General features: G+C 44.5%; 1 protein-coding gene across 1 annotated transcript; it reads right to left on the reverse strand.

The window, feature by feature from the left end:
- Nucleotides 1-7,997: 7,997 nt before the first annotated feature.
- Nucleotides 7,998-16,377, reverse strand: trhra (thyrotropin-releasing hormone receptor a). Its single transcript, XM_035637611.2, has 2 exons — nt 15,186-16,377; nt 7,998-11,357 (listed from the first exon to the last, which is right to left on the reverse strand). The coding sequence occupies exons 1-2, from the start codon at nt 15,990-15,992 to the stop codon at nt 10,932-10,934; spliced, it is 1,233 nt and encodes a 410-aa protein (XP_035493504.1). The 5' UTR covers nt 15,993-16,377; the 3' UTR covers nt 7,998-10,931.
- Between the last annotated feature and the right edge of the window lie 5,032 nt (nt 16,378-21,409).

Here is a 21,409-nt window from a genome sequence, read left to right on the forward strand (position 1 = left end):
CCCGCCTGTGTTTGACCTGGAGCAGTTATCTCCTCCACTCTGTACTCCCCCTCATCCCTTTACCAGAACTTTCGTCTTTGTCCCTTACACAAGCGCTCCAGCAGTTTTTTTTCCTTGTGTAGTCTTTTCTGGTTCATACTACCGTATAATAGTGTAGATTTATCTCGTTTTCGAGCTCTTTTCAAGATTGTTTAGGGAACGTCTTTATCATCTCTGCTGTTATGCCGCGTTCCATTACACCTTGGAACTCGGGTTGTTCCTTCCAGTTCTTCCGGGGGTTCGAGTTCCGAGGTATAATGTCACGCAGCGTTGGCTTCGCCACAGAGTGAAATAAAATTACACCTCATCATTCTCATTGGTTCATGGAGTCCAGTGACCTCAGGTAATGCCCACCTTCAACCTGAGCGGAGTGTGTGGGGCCTTATTTATGTAGTTGTCAAAAATTCTTTGTAGTTGTCTTAATACATACACAGCTGAAGGTAATGCTTCTGGTTTCAGTCATAATTGGTGAAAGACTCTTTAATATTCATGAATGAGGCAGCGCTGCCCAGTGCTGTGTGAAGTTGTCACTGCAGAGTTGGGGAGCTCATGCCAGCCTGTTTTTTTTTCCACAAAAATGTACATATTGGTCGGTGAACTAGCTGTGGATACCCCCGGCGTTGCCTTGGTGATGAGTAAAATTAAATGAATTCCCTTTCGTATTTCATGACGATGATTATATGAAAGGCACAGAAGTTGTGCCAATTCACAAAAGACATTGTGATTAGGAAAATTGAATTGGGAGCCTCAAACTCGTATGACCTTTCTTCAGGCTCCTCCTCGGGTAATTGTTACTTTGATGTAATTGAAAAAAGGTCATTTACACAAAATGAAATGGCAGGGCCATTGAATCACAAGAAGCCAATCGGAACACGATTCTGCATTCAGCCCATTCTGAATGCAAAAGTGCCATTGAAAGAATTCATTCATTCATTCATTCATCGTCTACCACTTTATCCATTTAAGGGTCGCGGGGGGTCGCTGGAGCCAATCCCAGCTAACATTGGGCGAGAGGCGGGGTACACCCTGGACAGGTCGCCAGCCTATCGCAGGGCCACATACAGACACGGACAATCATTCACTCTCACATTCACACCTACGGTCAATTTAGAGTCTCCAATGAACCTAACCCCATTCTGCATGTCTTTGGTGTGTGGGAAGAAGCCGGAGAACCCGGAGAGAACCCACGCATACACGGGGAGAACATGCAAACTCCACACAGAAAGGCCCTGGTTGAACCGGGACTCGAACCCAGAACCTTCTTGCTGTGAGGCGAAGGTGCTAACCACTACACCACCGTGCAGCCCATTGAAAGAATTGGCTGCAATTATTTAAATGTCAAGAAGAAATATTGCATAACATTATGAAATTATTAAATGACCAGTAAGGCATTTTTCATGAGATTGAATACAATGGATGCAACTGAATTATTTCTGCCATTTACAAAACGGTCTGTACGGATTGTGGAGATCCGGCTCCGTTTTTGGTCCATTTGCCGTCTGTAGGATGGAATGTGTGAGATGATTTGCATTGACTATTTTCGGTTAAAAATGGGCGTGTTCAGGACGGGATGTGAGGCTGATTCACGTACGAACACTTGTAGGTGATCTGTGATTTATAAAGAGAGAATCACGCACATGTGTGTGTATGCAGGGGTTTATGAGTCTGAATCTTTTTTGGCGTACGCCATTTTGGGCTTTTGGGCGCACGTACACTTTTAGTAAGGATCCTACGCACAGTTATATAAATGAGACCCCAGGTTTGCCTCAAGCTATCGCGTTTTCTATGCATCACCTTTCCAAGGTGAGCGAGGTTACCCTGAGCTAGACATGCAGGCTGGAGGAGCTGGGAATCAAACCATCGACCTTCTGGTAATTGGATGACCCTCTTTATCTTGTGGGCCTCAGCAACTCTGTGGCCTTTTAAAACTGAAATGGCTGACATATTAGTACATTGTTTCCTATTTCATATTCACATCCAGCAGATACAAAGCAACATTGGAGCTGGGTTTCTGGTCGCCTGATGAATGTAAAAAATCCCCAGCTGTAATTTCTATCAATGGTTAATTCCAGAAGCTGTTTGCTGACTGAGGTCTGTTATCAGTAACAGGGCTCACAAATCAACCACCATTTTCATTGCAGGATACATGTAAGAAGACAGAGTCTGATATGGTGTACAGAGTAGTTATGTTTTGTAATGTAATCAATCTTGGTTGAGGCAAAAAGCCCAAAACAGCCTTTTCTGAACGGACTGCAATGAATTATTCAATAAATTTCAGTCTAAGGTCAAAGTCCTTCGTGTCCGGAAGTTCCCTAAATAAATATAATGTCAGTGTTTAATAAATTCGGTCTTACTCAAGACCAAATCATTTTCATTATATTAACTTAAATTCATGTGCAGCACGTCTCTTCAGGTGAGTCATGAAGAGAACTCCTTTGATAACATAGTCAGGAAGTGTACACTTCACAGTAACAATGGCAAACACATTTGGAGCAGTAGCAATGTGAGCGTGTGTGTTCCCTGAGGTTATACAGTAAATAGTTTGATTTCAAGTGAGCCACACCAACAAGTCTCCCAATGCTATTTGTTTTACCGTGGACAAGATGCCTCCCTACGGACTCCCACACATCCAGGCAATTATCTTTCAATTCAGTCAATGATTGGAAGGTATCCTGTGGAAATCTGTCAATGATGGAGGTGATTCAGCATGTCGAGGCAAACTGTCAAGAAAACATGTCTGTGTGCCAAAAGTGTGTTTATGAATCTGTTTTTTTGACATAAAAAGACGAGAGGGGAGATGAAGGGACGAGACTGGAAAAGAAAGAACTGGAGTTTCTGGTGAGTTCAATCAGGCTGACACAATCACACACACACACACACACATACACACACACACACAGTGATGCATTCATCACTTGCTAGCTCGCGGCTAACAAGCATGTGTAATGCCTAAGGTTAGAGCAGTGGGAATACAGTACTGTTGTCAGTGACAGGCAAAGGTGTGTGTGTGTGTGTATACAGAATGAAAAATATAGAATATGTCACGATTTCTCCAGAATGGACCTCTTGTAATACTCTGGACTTTGTCTCGTTTCTGGAATGACTCATCCATTTATTTTTCATGGTGAGTTTACATGAGCATGACACATTAGGTTCAGCCAGAGCCGTCAAATGAGAGTCGCGACAACGGAAGTCCAAAACGCAGACTTCACATAGTTCCCAGAAGTTCTTGGCGAAAAATCCATTATTCAGAGCTACAGAACTGCGATTTTTTTGGTAATTACTAGTCAACAATTGTATCGATTTACAATATAGCAGAGCGACATGCTTATGTCGTTACTCTATGTAGTTATTCAATACGTTTTTCTGATTATTTAAACGTCTTACCCTTCATAGGTGCAACACAGACGGCCCATTGACTCCACTCTGATGCTGCTCACTTCCGGGAACTATTGAGAGGCTCCATGATCCATGAAGTCCATTGGAGCAGACGGAGTTGTCCCAACTCTCGTTAGACGGCACTGGGTTCAGCAAATGCTTCTAAATTCAGAAAAGTGCTTAAATGACCCGTTAAAAAAAGAGGGTGAATGCCACCTGTGCGCATTTGAGCTAATGTGCACAAGGATATCACATTAGCATAATTGACACCCAATGATACCATATAAGGCTGCGCTTCCTGCCCAGTGTTCATTCATGAAAATGACATTAGCAGCTATCAAACCAGTGGTGTGAAGTCATCCCTGGGTCACACTGTCACTGGAATAGGGAGGAAATTGTTCAATATGAAAATGTAAATTATATGACACTGTCTGCAGCACACTAAACTAATGTGATGTGCCATCTCTAGCGTGTGAAGCAGCTTGCCACCTGCTGTGTGGAGGCACATGCACCTGGGCGTTCATAATACCAACTGTGCCCTCCACCATGTCAGGAGTGAGCATATGGCACTCGTTGCATGGACGCTCCTGCCTTGTCTGCAGGTTGACTGGAGAAATTAAATATAGAAATGCATGGCTGCATAATTTTTTAGCACAAAGCAGTTGTGTCCTCCTCTGGCCACCAGACAACATTGAACTGGTGTATGGATGCAGATATATTATAATTCAAATTGCAGAGTCAAACAGAGTAATGTCAACATAATTATGAGGTGTAAGTTATCAATGTATTGCGTCCAAGTGATGAAATATACAATCCACTGATTCTAAGTGACTCCTTCGACAAGTCTGCTCCTTCGAGCAGTCTGGATGTGTATAAGTTTAAATACCCCCAGTGTGTAATTTTTGTACTTTTCTGGCGGCATTTGGTGGTAAAGTTGCAAACCGCAACCAGCCGAGCACCCGACAGGGGACACTTTACGGTGCGACGTATTCTGGGCCCGTTTCTGCAACTGTATTTAATGCTGCGTTCCAGTATTCCTCCAAATTTCAGACCCCGGAACCCCGGGATGGTGATTTTTTTTCCGACCTCCCGAGTCGCAGTGGAACCGGAATGCAGCACAGCACGACGTAGGAAACATGGAGACTCACTCCGAGGTCGGGTCCACCTATATTAACTCATTCAGAGTTGACGGAAAAACATTGGTTCTTTGTTGCCGGTGATTATACATGTATGAACCCACAATTTTTGGACAATATATGCAATTTCTGTGAATACGTCCTTTAAAATATTACACACTGTAGCTTTAAGAAGACAATAAACTTGTTGTCTTTTTGAAGACACAGCGTTTCATCTGAATAAAAACTGAAATCTTCTGAATGCCCCTTCATGGCCTAGAATTTAAGAGAGACCTGGAGTGCACTGACCAGGGCGATGCTCATCCAACTGTTATTGGTCGACTAAATGAAAGAGGCTCTCCACTGCTCACCTGCTCCTGCCTCTTTCCCTCCCTACCAGCTCGGTGCTATGAAGCTCGCATGTGTGAAGTGTGTGAAGTCGGCACTTCTGTGAAGTTGAGCCTCAAAGGTTTAGTGCTCTGCGGTTGGTGCCTCTATTCAGGTGTTGGCCACAAACAGCCCAATCACTAGGGTTCATCCTTTTAAGGGTAACGTGTATACGTGCATGGTGTTTTGAACTTACTTCATCATTAAACGACACTCTCATTGCCCATTATGTTGGACATTTTAATATACATTTAATACATTGCCCCTTCCAAATGTAGGAATGTAAGTAATGATAAAACCAATAAATAAGAATAATAAAACTATGATATATACAAGAATCACCCAACTCCAGATTCTTTATAATGAATTCCATTGTGGAAAGGATTTTGGTGTATTTTGGATGACAACGGGCTGAACGCCAGCGACCTACTTTCAGACTTCCATTCATTAAAAAAGAAAGATAACACTCTGTTTTTTTCTGGTCCACCTTGACCACATTAATAATTTCATGCAGTCCTTTTAAATTTAAAAACAACATATTCATCATATGAATCATATAAATGTTTTTTGCACACATTCTTGAATACTGACTAGAAAAAAAGTCTTTCTTGCCTGAGGCGGACCATTTGTCATTTACTATTCCGCTCTCGAAAAAGAAATTTGCATTGGAAATGAAATCAATTGGAATGTTCATAAAGAAGTCAGTCTGGAGTCTGGACGTACGTGTCCCTGCTTAGTCACCGAGCTATGTGATCCATCAAAGTGTATTAGGCAAATCGAAACCTCATGGATATAGGCTCAAGGATATAATTAAAAACTGTAACAAGTGGTAAATAATAATCCGAAAAGATTAGTGGGACGCAAAAAAACAAAAGCTTTTGGCAGGAAAGGTTAACTACATAGCTGTTGTTGCTCAGCAACATTTCATTCATCTGTCAATAGCAGACAGGCAGGGCCAAGGTCAGGCCCTTGCTGCTCACCCCATCAACAATATGACAGGAATGTGAGCTGGACATTAAATGTGCTGTACACACACGCCGACACCTGACACTGATCCCATCAAGTCAATAGGGAAATTTACACAGCGCTCTTCTGTTGGAGCGGTTTTGTTTTTGTGTTCCCTATCTACACGTCTACTTATTCAAATGTTTGAATAATCTGATTATGTTTCAGTGACGTATTCATGCTCGTGTAATCATGCTACTCTTTGTTGAATTACATTGATTAGAAAAAGAAATATTCTTTCATTAACAGATTCCTTAGTGTAATACCTGGAAATGTTCGAGCCTAATCACCGACTCCGTCAACACGCAGCTTACACTCCTGCCGGTGACAATGTCAAGCAAATGTCCACAAATCATTACGGTCACAAGGAAACAGGCCTGTGGTGTTTGGACTGTACAGACCGAGAGCATCTTCGCAGATAGGAGCTAAATGACCTGAGGCTCAATGGGCATCCATATGACAATTTTCACATGTGAGGGACAGAATCTGGCGCAGCAGCTGAGGAAACACACCGGTGAGAGACAGACGCCGCTGTGAAACAGTCCGACTGGCACAGATGCAGGGAGTCTGCTGCCGCGGTGGTTGTTTTGACTTGACCTACTGTCTCGATTTAAAGGAATTATGGTGGTGGTGCTCGTCCTGTTGATGGCAGGGGGCAGTTCTTTTGAATTTGTCATTCTAGTTATACAACTGTAATTAAATGGGAACTATGAGCTTAAACATTCAAAGTTCTCATATATGAGCGAGCTGATGTTCTGCTATAGATTCTGAACCAAATCAGTTTTCGCCCAGAGCATAATTGTAGTCCCTCACTGTTGCCTCCATATTTAAAAGAGCCACCATTTTTGTCAGTTAATTTCCTTCCTAATGGCGTAGCTGGAATCCTTGAACAGCCTTCAGGCCCCCAGCCGTGCCCGAACTGGCTGTCAAAATGATGATATTGAGCAACTTAGAAGTTTATTTGCATGTGTCGAACGATAAGTCGATAGCGTAATTATCGTGACAGGCCTAACTTTAGCTGTTTTCTTTGTTTTTTTTGCACCTGCGTGCAGCGGCTCAATGGGTCATTGTAAAGTAATGATTGTGTGCTGGTGCAGACGTGGTGAAGTCAGGCTCGAATGCTTCTCCTCTACAAGTCATTCTCGGTTGAAACACAGAGTGCTCTCTTGCCGAGCTTGTCAATCTCAGCAACCACATAAAAAAACAACAACAAAAAAACAATTCAAGGGAACAATGTCACGTTAATTGACATGGATTGTGTTAATAAACCCCAGGGGTATCAAACTGTATCGACAGACTGGGGTTGAGGGAAATGGCAGACGTGCCGTCTCAGTTCTCTGCACAGGCATGTACAGAATGATGCGACCTGGTTGACAGATTAAAATAACGTATAATGGGGGAAAAAACACTGAAAATTGACTGTACATCTCAACATAATTTGTCATTGGTGTTGCTCCCTACGTTACAGTAATGATAACACTTCTGAATGAAAATGCCTTGGACTTATATCTTCCCAGTCCAAGAATAATTGTGTAGAGAATGACTGATTACCTCGACAAGCCTGTAAATGAGCAGTGTAGAACGATTTAAAGCCATAATTTACTGTCAGAGCAAATGGCTGGGGTCCTGTACAAGAGGAAAATGTTCATTACCACAGCGCGGGTCCTTTGCTCGCGCAAATTTGTCGCCATTTTGCTGGCGAAGCATCATTTACCATCTTGTTTGTCATTGTCAAAAAAAGAGCATAAAAATGTAGGGCACTGCAGGAGAAATATAGGGCTGGGAGGCAGAGCCAGGCAAATAGATAAATAAGGTTCATAGAGCCAGGGGGGCATTTCTCTGGTGCAGCTGCCCACTGATGAGGCTCCGAGTCTCATGCCTCATCCGCTCGTCCATCTCCCGTCCGGCTCAGTGGCTAGTTTGTCATGCATTTGGATCTTTAACTCTTTGCCAAATCAGTGCAGCTTTCCCTGGCTGCTGGTTAGTAGATCGGTGGTGGTGGAGGCGTTGAGAGTCGGGAGCAAAAAAAGAACTCATCTGAGATGCCGTAATAATACGCCGTCCACAGTGCTCTGCAATTATTGAGAATTTATTGTAGACAAAGAAACAAATACAAAATACAAAGCAATCCATCAAACAGCAAGAGCCGGAGAGAGAGAGAGAGAGAGAGAGAAAAAAAAAAGAATGTACCTTGACACAGAAATGTGCACAAATCGATCGCCTCAGTCGGAAATACATCATCAGCTTTTTCCTCATCTCTGTGCCCACGTCACAGAAGCTCGTGCTCATGCCATGCAGAACAGAGAGCATTATGTATTATATTACTATTATATTCAAAATGCAATCACTGGCACACATTTGAAAACACAATATTGAGTTAATTTCACATTGCACCGCACGATCACTTCCAGACTTGTACAACATGGACCAACGATCCCGCTGTTCCGTGCGAACGCGGGCCCGTTCCACTGAGTCCACTCAGCATTCACAGCCTGAGTGCTCTTCAATTTCCACGTGCCGGGCTAAAGAAACCGCTAAAGACATTTTCTCTCTTAATAGACAAGGTGAGCCATACACTTGCACCGCTCCATTGCACCAGCTCAAGTGCGGATCACTTTGTCGCGATCTATTTACACATTCCATCGTTGCTCTGTGGCTTTTTGCCGAGCAGCTAAATCACGGAAAAGTGCTGCACTCCGCAGTCTGAGCCAATCTCGGTGAATTACAGGCCCCAGAGTTATTTGACCCCGTGACGACCCCCTTACACGCGACTCCCTCATTATTGTTATTACTGTACACTGGTCACTGTCCTTCACAGGCTCCTCAGAGAGTCCACAGCTGTTGTCTTTACGCAGACCTAAGCAACATCATTTTTTCTTTTTTTTTTTTAAATTGTCTATCACTGTTAATTATTAGAGTTCGATGATTTTTTTAGAAATCAATACAGCGGGTTCATGTGAACGTCTGTGACGGCCGTCCCTCTCTTCGCCTGGACCTTTTTGAAAGGTCACGTAATTCCATGTCTGCGCTTTTCCCTTCTAGTAGCAAGACTGAAATGTCACGGTGTTGTGCATTTCGATTCAGTTGGATTACATGGCTTCTGTCGGGGAGGAACACGAACAAAGGGGGGATTTGTTCGCTACAAGTGGTCTGCAGAGACCAGGTACTGCTGGTACAACGATGTCCCCGGGCTGGGCGATATAAACAGTATAAACACTGATCGGAAATGAAATTTACCTGATCAAAACATTGGACTGATTCACTGGCAATAATCTCCAATGTTTGTCACCACATCTAAACCCAACACTCACCTGTCGTATGCAGCTTCAGGTAATTCACTTTCAATTCATATCCTTTTCATCATTTACTCAAAACAAATTACACAAAAGGTTTTTTGAGGTTCTCTTTACTAATAACCTAACAGAAAAGGCAATCAGTTACATCACACACAAGCACACACGCACAATACATCATCTGTATTAATTTCTTCAACAGGTGTAGAGAAAAATTAAATAAAGAAAGAACAAGACAATGTGCTTTTAAGAAACGGCCAGCCTATAGACACGTAATCGCCATCGACAGCCAGCTTTGCGTCAGCGCCCACGACTGCACGGACGTCCTGTCCTCACAGTGGAGCTGCAGGGTCCAAATCAGCCCTCCATCTGTAAACACAAACCGATTCCTGAACAAAGCCTCACCCGGTTGGGTAACATCAGCAAAGCAGCTAATAAGACGCGAAGTGTGCACAAGGGCTGTGTCCGAAATCACCCACCCGTGCACTATACCTCCTAGTCCCTGTCTAGGGAATTCTATGTTGTGCACTTTACAATGAAGTCAACGGCAAGATGAGCAAAAACCAAAACGCCTTCGGACACTAGGTAATTACGTCAGGTCGCAGGATTGTGCCGACCAATGCGGACCGGTGGACAGTCCCGTAATTTAATTAAATATGTTTCTTTTACACTTTGTATTACAACGTTGGGTAAAAGGCACTTTGAATTGCCTTGTTTAAATGTAGAAATGAACGTATTTGTGTCGTGGTACGCAGCTCTGCTCTTATCATTTTATTGTAGTGCCACAAATCACAGATTTTGTCTCATGAGTGTCGTCGTAAAAAAAAAAAAATGACGCCATCAAAAACCACTCGGACCTGTCTGTAAAAATACTGGCAAACATACTGGGCAACACTGGCAACATGTTGCCGTAAAGCGCTGCGTTACTGCTCAACACTATAGCCGTCGTCTTTGACAGACGGACAGTACCCTTCCCAAAAAATAGGTAGCAAGGTTGTTTGAGCTGGTACAGAAGAATGAAAGCTCAACTTCTCCAGCTATCTAAAATGTGAAGACCTGTCGGGGAATAAACGAGGTAGTAAAATGTGTTGTGTGGAGATACTTTGGCTACGTCCGTCCTGATTGGGTGGCGCACTACGCTGAGGAAACAACCCGTGCAGCTGATGCGGCAAACCGTTGATTTTTTCTTCTGCGTCTTACCAGAGGAATCTCCGATGATGCGAATCTTAAGATCAAAAGCAAATGATGACGTAGCGACTTCGTTACTGTTGCGATAAATATTGACATTGACATTGAGAGGAAAAGATGGGGAGGCAGTCTGACTCCGAACCAATGGTGCAACGAAGATACAGTAACTGTGAAGACAAACTGCTCTCATGCTTAGTTTTTCCTGTAACAGTTTATGTTACTGGTTATACAAGAGAAAGGTGTTTCTTTATTCTTCAGATACATTAGATGAAAATGACTTTTTTCCTCTCTCTTTTGTCTTCTCTACAGATGAACCAAACAGTACTTTGGACAGCCCATGATAACTCATTCAACTCGACCCATTTGGCATCTGGCAAATGGGCTTGTCAAGTAAAGGAAACATTTCAGAGAGAAAAACACCTCAGAGAAATTAAACTGCAACCGACGGTAATATCCACCGGGTGACTGAATCCATACTGCAGCTGTCAGACGCTCGGATATCCTTTGATAGGTGAAGCATGTGTGTTCACACTTTGACATCCGCTACAGACGGCGGAGGCGCCTCGTACGGCATCCTCTTGGTGGTGGGCGGATACTGATTCGTCGGTGTGTTCGGCTCGTCCATTTCTCTCGTGAAGTGGTCGGGACTTTCCCCATTGGACGTCTCCTTGATGACGCTGTAGGTGAGCGCCACGCTGTAGGAGGCGGGTTTCTCCATGCGCTGGGGGCCGCAGTGGCACAGCTTCTTGAAAGCGGCGCGGAACTTCTGGGACATGGCGTTGTAGATGACCGGGTTAATGGCACTGTTGAAGTAGATGCAGAGGCGACAGAAGAGCAAGAACCAGGTGTCCAGGTAGGCCTTGTCCAGGAAGGAGTTTACCACCACCAAGGTGCGGTAGGGCATCCACAACAGGGCGAAGAGGATCACCACCACCGCCAGCATCTTGGTCACCTGATGAAGTTCAGTCGTGAGTTAAAAAATTGGAACAACAAAATCAAAAATCACAAAAACTGGAGGATTGAATTTCAAGTTTCTCACACACGGCCTATAGGATTTTTTTGCAGCACATATTGTGACAGTGAACCAGCATGTATACTGCGTCCATGCAAAAACAAGGCAGTCACATTTGGATTTTTGATATTGAAGGGAGTAGCAGCTGTTAGATAAAACACTTGCAGCTGACAGGCTCCGCACCTCCAATTTCTCAGCAATGTAACCACCACCTTTCATTGCGCCCTAAACTGTTGTGTGGAAAACTACATTGCACGCACCATGAGCAGCATTAAATTATTACCTCGCTCCGCCAAGGAGGTTATGTTTTCATTGCCATTCTGTTTGTTACTTAGCAGGATTACCCGGAAACTACAAAATCGATTTCCATTACATTCTGTGGAGGGGTGTCCCCAAGGAAGAACAGATTACATTCTGGAGGGGCTCAGGCAGGTCCAGGTTTGTTTGTTTTGCACTTTCTTTAAAAGTGTGAGATACTGTAGGCCTTACCAAAATAACTTGAGTTTCTCTGGATGCACTGTAGATGGACACACTTGTTGCACTTAAGTCGTGTTCCTGTCTCGCGCTGCCTTAAGTTGGGGTCATGTGTGCCATGTTCAAGAGGAGAGTCCATATGAAGGCTCCTTTCAAGTGAGGTGCACAACCTGGGATTTAGGAATGTTGGGAAGAAACGACGTATGCCGACTTGTCCGCCTCCGTGGCCTCTAGACACAGTTAACAGTTATGTTAATAGTTGCGACCATATGGCCGTTGCCTGGCAGCGGTGTTCTCACTACCCAAAGCCACTCGAACACCAAGCACACCGTATACATGATGCCCCGGGTCCATTTGTAGGACCTGCAGTATTCGAACATGTTGCCCATTGGTATCAGCAAATCGACTACAGGACTGAACTCAATACGACAGGCGCATGAATCGCAATGAATTGTGTCCCACCATGAAAATAAAGCCTTTTCACCGAGCTTCTCTCCACCCGACCAGATGACAGCGTGTCTCGTCTGTGAACACAGCTGCATCTCCACCCAAACACTTGACTTGAATCAACATGACTAAGCTGGATCAGATTAACGTGGCTCAGCCACGCGGCTGCTCAATTATTGATGGAGTGACGGGAATTTGGGTCGAGTTTCGTTGGTTGTAACCCATGGTTCCAGATTCAGAAGAGGAAATCCGTCCTACACTGAATATTCAGTTTGAAGAAGAAAAGAGTTCAGTACATTTGTTAGCGCCCCAAAGTTATTTCAGAAGAGAAGGGCGGCACACGATAAAGTAGATTGATGTGTCAATGACTTTCTGGTGATTTATTACAGGGTCCTGCTGATTTGATTTTGAGAGTGTCAGAGTGTCACCGAGTTCTCCTTGAGAAGGAAACCTCATACAATCAGTCATCAGAAGAAAAAGGAGTTACACCTGGATCCTCACAGAGAGATGCATTCAAGATCCACAAACCTGGAAACTTTTCAGAGCACAAAACAACCAACACACCATGAATTAACCTTTGGAGATCTAATCATTTTAATTCTCAATCCAACAATGTCTGTCATGAATATGTTGTCATGCTTCCAAAGCTATGTCAGCAAAAGTTAAAAAAAACACAACACAGAAAAAAGTCTATGGCCAGACTTTATTCAAACGCACAACTCATTAGTCCGTTGGTCTTGAACATCTCATTTTTGCATGACAGAGTCTCGAGAGAAATGTTCTGCCTCGACAAACGGAAATCATTTTCACCGACCGGTCTAAAAATTCTCCTTTTTTCTTTTTGTTTCATTTCATTTCCCTCTTTAGATTTGATTGACGGATAAAAATCGGAGTTGAGAAAAATCTTGAACGCATCCCACTGCTCGTCTTCACAGCTGCTACCGTTTTCCTGCTGAGTACTGATCGAAGGTTGTGTCCTTAAAAAAAAACAAAAAACCTCACTGATCCTCAGACGCACAAATGTCAGTTCATGTTGTAAAAAAAAGAAATGGCCAAATAAATTATCTGCAGTGTTACTGCCCTCCATTGTCCCCTTAATTGATTTTAGACAAAACAAGGATGACGGATTAACAAGAGATTTAGAGCGGCGACACCAGGGACACTCCTAATATGACTGGGGTCAATGAAACAGACTCGGCCCTGGTGAGACGTTTCTCGAAAAGGATCCGAATGTGAAGAAAGCAGCAGAAGTCTAATACAAGGGTATTAATTATTACTTTGATAGAGCAGATATTTGTGTATATTGTGTTCCTTGGTGACGCAACTTTAAAACCAGCAAGTTAGTCATTCTTGATTCGGAGGATGTTGAGTAATTTCCAATGTGGAGGATTGATCAAATCTGTATGTGCCATTCATCAAAACCTGGATACGTTAATACAATTCGCCGGGCGATAGTCCTGATGTGATACTCGTGTGTAATTAAATCCCGTTCACAGTCGCGTTGTGACGCTTCAGCTGCAGGCAGGTGCAGTGTAATCGGATTGGATGGGGGTCCCTGCGAGAGTCGCCGGCAGGAAAACACCCAGTCCTCATTATTTCCTGACCTTTGGGTAATTCACTAACGTACATGTGGTACATGGTATGGCTTGTTCCTTTCCAGCACAGTGAGCGGTGAATGCAAGAGCACCAGAAATACGCGTGGTTGTGTTACTCAGAGATTTAAAAAAATAAATAAAACAGGAAAAAAACCAAAAGCCTATTTGGGTTGGGGTTAACTGATTGAGACCGTCCAATAGGAGGACGGCGCTCCCTCGGGGTACCACACCCCCTGTCATTCCAGGAAAGCTGCTTCCCTTGATCTGATAAATAAACTTCTGACTCTGCTATCTACCCGTACGTGTCTGTCACGGCCCGTCTGTTGTTTTAAACAAAGTCAGAAAGGATTAAATGATCTTCCATTGGACATTCTGAATGTGTGAAAAGGGCGGGGTGTCTTTTATCTAATATTAAAATGTTTCCCAAACACGGTCATACATGCATGAAAAGGCAAACGAGATAAATGGAAGGAGTTCCATCACTATGAACAAGATTTGGCCTCGAAGGGTCCTGTTGTCTTTGACACTTATTCACTGTGAGCTGAACTATACTTTTTTTTTTTTTTGCACCAGAGTTCTGAAAAGATGCTTTTGAATTTTGTGATTTTGCACTTTGCTGAGCTCGATATGAATGTGTGAGAGCCTTCAGCAATTTGGTGTTCCACCGAGTCAAAAAAGAGAACAAGCTGCACATTTCTTGGTGAGTGAGAACAAAGTTCATATACACTATACAGTATGTTTGCGTCCATACACCACATCAAACATTACATCGTCTGGTGTAACACCACTGCTTCATGGTTGTTCCTGCATTGTGTTACCTTCGTCTGAATGTGCCAACTCAGTAAGTCACTTTCTTTTCTGTTGGCTTTACTGAAACCCAGTATGTAGAAAGGTATTAGTGTTTGAAGGACGTTGTTTTTTTTAATTCAAGCATTGTGGCCTGTGAGATTACAAGCTGGGGAAATATAGCATGTCAACAAAATGGGCCTTGTTCTGTGAAATCAATATTTTTATTGAAACTGACCCATAATCTTGTAGATAATTACCCCTCTCTCTCGTTTTGACAGTGCATGGATGAGGTGATGTGCAAAGTGACAAGCAGTGGAGCCAAATTACACCACTCAGGCCTGTTTCTGATTGGACATTTGGACTTTACGAGTGACCTGAGGGAACAGCTGGAGCTGCGTCTCCCCTTTACGCACACGCGTACGCATCGAACTGCTGTGGGGAACAACACAAAGCGGTGGCCCACCTGTCTGCGGGAGGCCGCCGTGGTGCTGCTGGAGGAGCCGCCGCGGATCATCCTCCCTCCCTGGCTCGTCTGCTTCCTCCACTTCTTGGTGCCGTCCTTGGGGTCCGACGGCAGCGGGTTCAGGAACAGTATCCGCGCGATCAGCCCGTACAGGACCGTGGCCAGCATGAGGGGCAGCACGTAGAAAACCGCGAAGTCGGTGAAGTAGATGGGCAGGTAGAGGCTCCTGGACACCCTGTAGGCGCAGCTGAGCAGCACCGCGTTGTCGTACACCAACTCTTTGGTGTCGGACAGAAAGAGCCACATTACGCAGTAGACGGACGTGAGCGCCCACACCAGCAGGATGATCCTCTTCGCCCTGGACAGCGTGCACAGGAACTGCGCCTTGATGGGGTGGCAGATGGCGATGTAGCGCTCCACGGTGAACGCGGTGATGGAGCAGGAGGACGCGTTGATGCCCAGGTACTGCAGGTAGGTGATGCCCAGGCAGCCCGCGTAGCCGAACAGCCACTGGCCGTACAGCGCGTCGGTGATGTTGGGCAGCCCGGCGGCCGTCAGCACTATCAGGTCGGCCACGGCCAGGCTCACCAGGTAGCAGTTCGTGGGCGTGCGCATGTGCTTGGTGGTGAGCACCACCAGGATGACCATGACGTTGCCCACGATGCCCACGCCGCATATGAGGGACACCAGGAACACACTGACCACCTTGTACTCGGCGGTGTAGTCGCTCCAGGCGCCCAGGGTGTGATTGTCGCGCACCGACGAGTCGTTCACCTCCGTCATGTTGTCCACGGTGTGGTTCGCCATCAGAGAGAAGAGAGGCTGCAGCTCTGTGCGCCGGGCTTTCGAAAAATAAATACACAAATGAAATGAGAGCAACAACTCGGGTGTCTATAAATCCTCCAAAAAACTTCCTTTCATCCAGATGTAATCCAGTCACACTGGCTTGCCCTCGCCACGGCATCCAATCTCTGATATTGCATATTGAAACTCCGAATGCAGTTTGCCATCAGAACAACAAACAGAGAGACAGTGTAAAGTGAGCCTCGGGTTGTTGTTGGCTGAAGTTTGCAGGGGAGGAGGATGTGCAGCAGCAGCAGCAGCAGGCAGCGTGCACCTCGCCGCGCCCCGCTCCGGTCTCACTGCGCGCACGGTCAGGACTGAGGAGCTTCCTCCAGAGCCTCTGCATCACACAGCTCCCACTGTCTCTCTCTCACACTCTCACACACACGCGCACGCACCCACGCGCGCACACACACTCTCTCAAACACGCGCGCGCGCGCACACTCACTCTCAAACACACACCCTCACACGCACATGCACATGCACACACATTCTCAAACTCTCTCACACACACACACACACACACGCACGCGCACGCAGGCACACACACACACACACACACACGCACACAAAAAGACACTTACTTTTCCCCTTCTTTTCCCGTACCGAATCAAACATACAAAAAGGTTTCTGGCACAAAATCATCCTGTAACATCATATATCTTCTTTAACATTTCACTTAAAACACGTTTCATAACACACCACATACTTTAATGTACCTTTAAGCAAAGAGCGAAATGCATTAATATCTAACAATCTTAGATTATTAAATATTAAAGCAGGTAGTGACTCCATTACCTTATTAACATCACCCATGTTCATTATACATAATGAATTAATCATCACTGTATATACACTGATGCTTCATAAGAGTTTCTGACAATACAATGCAACAGTTAATCGATTAGTAATCGATTACGAAAGTAATCGCCAACTATTTTGATAATCGATTAATCGGTTCAAGTTGTTTCTTTAATGAGAAAAAATTCTCTGATTTCAGAACTTAAATGTGAATATTTTCTGGTTTCTTTGCTCCTCTGTGACAGTAAACTAAATATCTTTGGTGTGTGGACAAAACAAAACATCATGTTGAGGTTTTGGAAACAGGATGGACATTTATTCACAATTTTATGGACCATAATCGATTAATCGAGAAAAATAATCGACAGATGAATTGATTTTGAAAACAACTGTTAGTTGCAGCCCTAATAAGCGCACACAGTGAAGTAACACAATGTGCTTGCGCCTGCATTACGTAATACGCATGGTGTAGACATGTTGTGTGAAGTCTAAACATTGAACACCTGCTTTCCTCTGCATGATCACACAGATCAATTGTACTGTACTGTACATACAAAAACAAATACTGTACACACCCACTGCAAGTACCAGGACCAATATGTTCCCACAGTGAGTGATACAAATACCACTGAGAGCGTGAAGGTTTCCTGTGACTCAGCTCCCAAGATAAGAGATTAAAAAATAGAAAATGATAATCCCATAAAGCACAATCAGATCAGTCTGAAGTTCTTGTCGAGTCCTTCAGGCTAAATGTTACCCGATTATAGGGACTGTTATAGTGATGGAGGGGGATAGAAATGTCATTAAAACATAAAAGAACTCGGTCACTTAAATGTTTTATTGGGCAATATTGCGATGATGTTTCATCCCATCTGGTGGCTCCGAGATGCTCACAGCACGACTTGAAATCATGAAGCCAATTTGCACCGCTTTTTATTTTTGCACTTTAGCGGTGTACTGCAGTTTACTGGCATGTGAACACTATATGTTACAGGGAAACCATCTGTCCCTATTCTCCCCGAATACCTGTCTGGTCTCTCCGGGTCTCTGTCTCTCTCTCTGTCTGTCTGTCTGCCAGCATCCGCGCCACTTCTTGCGCCTCATCGACGAGGAGAGGAAATGAAAGGCTCACGCAGCTCAGTTCAGATTACAGCACTGCAATGTAGAAACAGGTGGGTGAGGTCTCAGGGGGCTATCGCGACGCCCGCCGCCGCCCGCCGCCGGCGTTGCAGCAATTCTCCTCCCTGAAGATAAACACCTGTAACACTACAGATAGAGGGTTTGAGGGAGTCTTGGTGAGAAAACGTCCACCACTGTGTGCGTGCACGCGTGTCCGTCTGCAGGATATCCGCCGTGGAACAAAGACAATTGAGGTGTACAGTTTCACGACTCAACCGTTCGCTACTCCCTCCATCTGCTGTTTTCGGCACAGGGACGATAGACAAGCTGGCCGAGGTTTCGGGGGCAAGTCGCTCAACACCAGTCCAGATTAGTGTGATTGTTATTCCCTGGGAAGCTGCACATGGGATCGAGTGAAAATAGAAGGCAGGGGATGAAAAATGACTCTGATTTCAGCGCAGTGGGGGGCGATGCAGCTGTTCATAACCACTGTCTATAGAACCGTCCCTGGAGGCTGGTTGAGCAATGGGAGCGGCTGCTGTCTGCAGGGAAAAACAGCCTGTAAGGAAGCAACGCTCAGGGGGTTTTGGGGGCTACTTTTCGGACCGAGGACGGATCTGTGGCGAGAAACTAGGACTACCTGACTGCGGTGGATTCTCGTGGTTCCAGGGGCTCCAAGGTCTCTCGATGTCCAGCGTGTTGATTGTCTTTAAAAGATCAGTGTACACATAACTCACCACGTGCGACAGTTCATTGTCACCTCTGCATCGATCCCCTCTCCGTGTCTGCGGCGCCACGTCAGTGGAGGGGCTAAATGAAGTGTCCCGGGGGGGGGGGGGGGGGGGGGTCAAGAGGTATATCATACAATTCACAGGTGGGTGCCGACAGTTTGTTATCACTGCCTGTACGATTTCGGCCACCAGAGGTGTCAAGCAGCAGTAATCCTGAGTGGGTATTGATTTCTCGTAATGGGAATGGTAATGTCGGCTGTGATATCCCTCCGCTGGAGATTATTCAGTTATTATTGTTTGTTACAGGTTGGGCTTCTGAATCTGTGAACCAGGTCCACTGAATCCTGGTACGGAAACTTTATTCGTTTGTTTGCTTCCTTGTGAATTAGATAAATGTCCCTGCCAGTGGGTATTCCTCATTTAAAGAAGGAAGATTGACATTATAGGAAAAATGCATCTTTCCTTCCTGGCAAAGAGTTAAATTAATACCACTCCGATTTCTGTGCCAAACATAAGATTATTAGATTACTATTAGACTAGAAATGGGGGGGGGGGGGGGGGGGGGGGGGGGGGGGGGGGTAGCCTGGCTCTATTCACCTATCAGAAGCTCACTCATTACTACATTATGTCTGCTCGTATTACAATTATCATTGATAAACAACAATATTGAGTTTAAAGTAATAGCATCCATCTAACTCAACTTGAAACCTTTTGTGACAGGGACCAAAGAAGTATGCAGATGATGTATTTAAATCAAGACATACAGTATTCCGGAATATACTCCCTCAGTTTCTAAAAGGGGTCAGACAGTCAGATGGCTAAATATCATACCACTCATGTCTGTACAGTTAGTAGGGAGCTAGTAGAAGCCTCACATTGCACTCGTTCAACAAGACGAACAACAGCAACAACAAAACAATTCCCTGCCAATAATCTAGTCTCATGAACCCCAGTTAAATGAATTACTCAAGTAACCATATGAACAACTCAAAATAATATTGAAGGACAGGACTTGATGCTCTCTCCACTAATGACCAGCGCAAAGTTATCTGCTTCGATCCTGAAACGGATGTTTCCTGTGGTTCCTTCAACATCCCCAGTGGGTCTCTACTGCCACCTCATGGCTAAATGCTGATTCTGACGCATTCAGCCAGAGAGGGCGGACGAGTTACTGTAAATATTTAGACTCCGTGGCATATTTTTGCAAAGATGGCATGTATCTGTGTGGACTATACTGCCACGTAGCTTTGTTTCAGCCATCACTTTGAACAGATTTGTGCAAATGTGAACATCGGAAGTTGAACAAATGCTCTGGCCCGCAAACTATTACTGAGCTTTAGTTTCTTTGATTCAATGCCTATTTAGTTTCTGTGCTTTTGAATTATTTAACTTTTTTCTCCTGGTTTGGAAAAGGTTTTTTTTCTCTCCCTTTGCCTCTATATTCTTTTATATTTATGAAATGCATTCCTTCAGACTCACTTGGCTCCGATACTTCACCTCCGGGGAGTTTGCATTATTGCTGAACGATCACTGGAGGACGTGAAACGAACCAGTGACGGAGAGACGGCTGCCTGAAGCTGCGAAGGGGGAATACTTCTCGTCTGGTCTCCGCCAGACGGAACAAAGAAAATGTTATACGAGTGGCTACAAATGTCTTCTACAAATTCTCAGCAGTGACTTCTGTGTTAATAGAATGAATTATTCATCCGCCGCAGCATTCAAGAGACAGTTCCTTTTGTTCCTAATTGAAAATTCAAGGTAAACGTCCCAACAGAAATTCCGGAGCAAACATTTTTACCAACGGCAGTCGTGCCAGACGATTACTCAGTGCTTGGCTCACTTTATTCACCATATATAAATTACATATTTGGCCTGAATTCAAGACTTTCTCATTCACCCTAATGAATGGAAGTCATCCTGTATATCCGGTCTGAAATGTACTGAATAGCTTCACTTATCTCAATCATTGCACACCAAAGGACATAGAGCTGGACTGAACCCGACTGTGTATTTGTCAAAACTAATTTGATCCGGCAGCTAAAACGAAATGTTTGTTCTTTTTATAATTGGGGCCACTATTATAACTGGGGACATCAGACTGGCTGCAAGAAATAATCAGCGATCCAGATGAGGGCGACAGAGTATAGGAGGCGAAAGGTGGACAATTATCCTCAAGAGTTATTGAGGGTGTTAAAATGCAAAAGCAGCTGTGGCATGTGGGATAAGGTCACATTAATCACGATAGAGAGACGACAAAGGGAAGCGGGTTCGATGAAATTGGTGGAATTAATTATCCACGTCGGCTTCCTTAATCACACAAAGCTATTATTTTGTGAAGGCTTATCTTTGAACGGAGGATAAATCTTTACACACACACACACACACACACACACACACACACACACACACACACACACACACACACACACACACACACACACACACACACACACACACACACACACACACACACACACACACACACACACACACACACACACACACACACACACACACACACACACACACACACAAGGAAAGCTAGTATAATCCTCAGTGTCTGTGTTGGAGCCAGTCCCATCACTTACATTTAGAAAGTCACAGTAACTTAAATGTCCAAGTATTAAATATTTCATACCAGTATCTGCCACCACACATACAGTATGCCCTCTCAACTAGAAAAAAAAGTCCGGAATGAACCTCAGCCTGCCTTTCTCTGAATTCCCTTGT

The sequence above is a fragment of the Scophthalmus maximus genome, chromosome 1 (assembly GCF_022379125.1).
Source record: "Scophthalmus maximus strain ysfricsl-2021 chromosome 1, ASM2237912v1, whole genome shotgun sequence".
NCBI classification, from domain to species: Eukaryota; Metazoa; Chordata; class Actinopteri; order Pleuronectiformes; family Scophthalmidae; genus Scophthalmus; species Scophthalmus maximus.

What these genes read in the sequence shown, in the direction of transcription:
- trhra (XM_035637611.2), bottom strand. Translation starts at nt 15,992, where the DNA reads ATGGCGAACCACACCGTGGACAACATGACGGAGGTGAACGACTCGTCG. An exon ending in CGGCGGCCTCCCGCAGACAG is followed by an intron (nt 11,358 to 15,185) that starts GTGGGCCACCGC and finishes GAACTTCATCAG; the next exon opens with GTGACCAAGATGCTGGCGGT.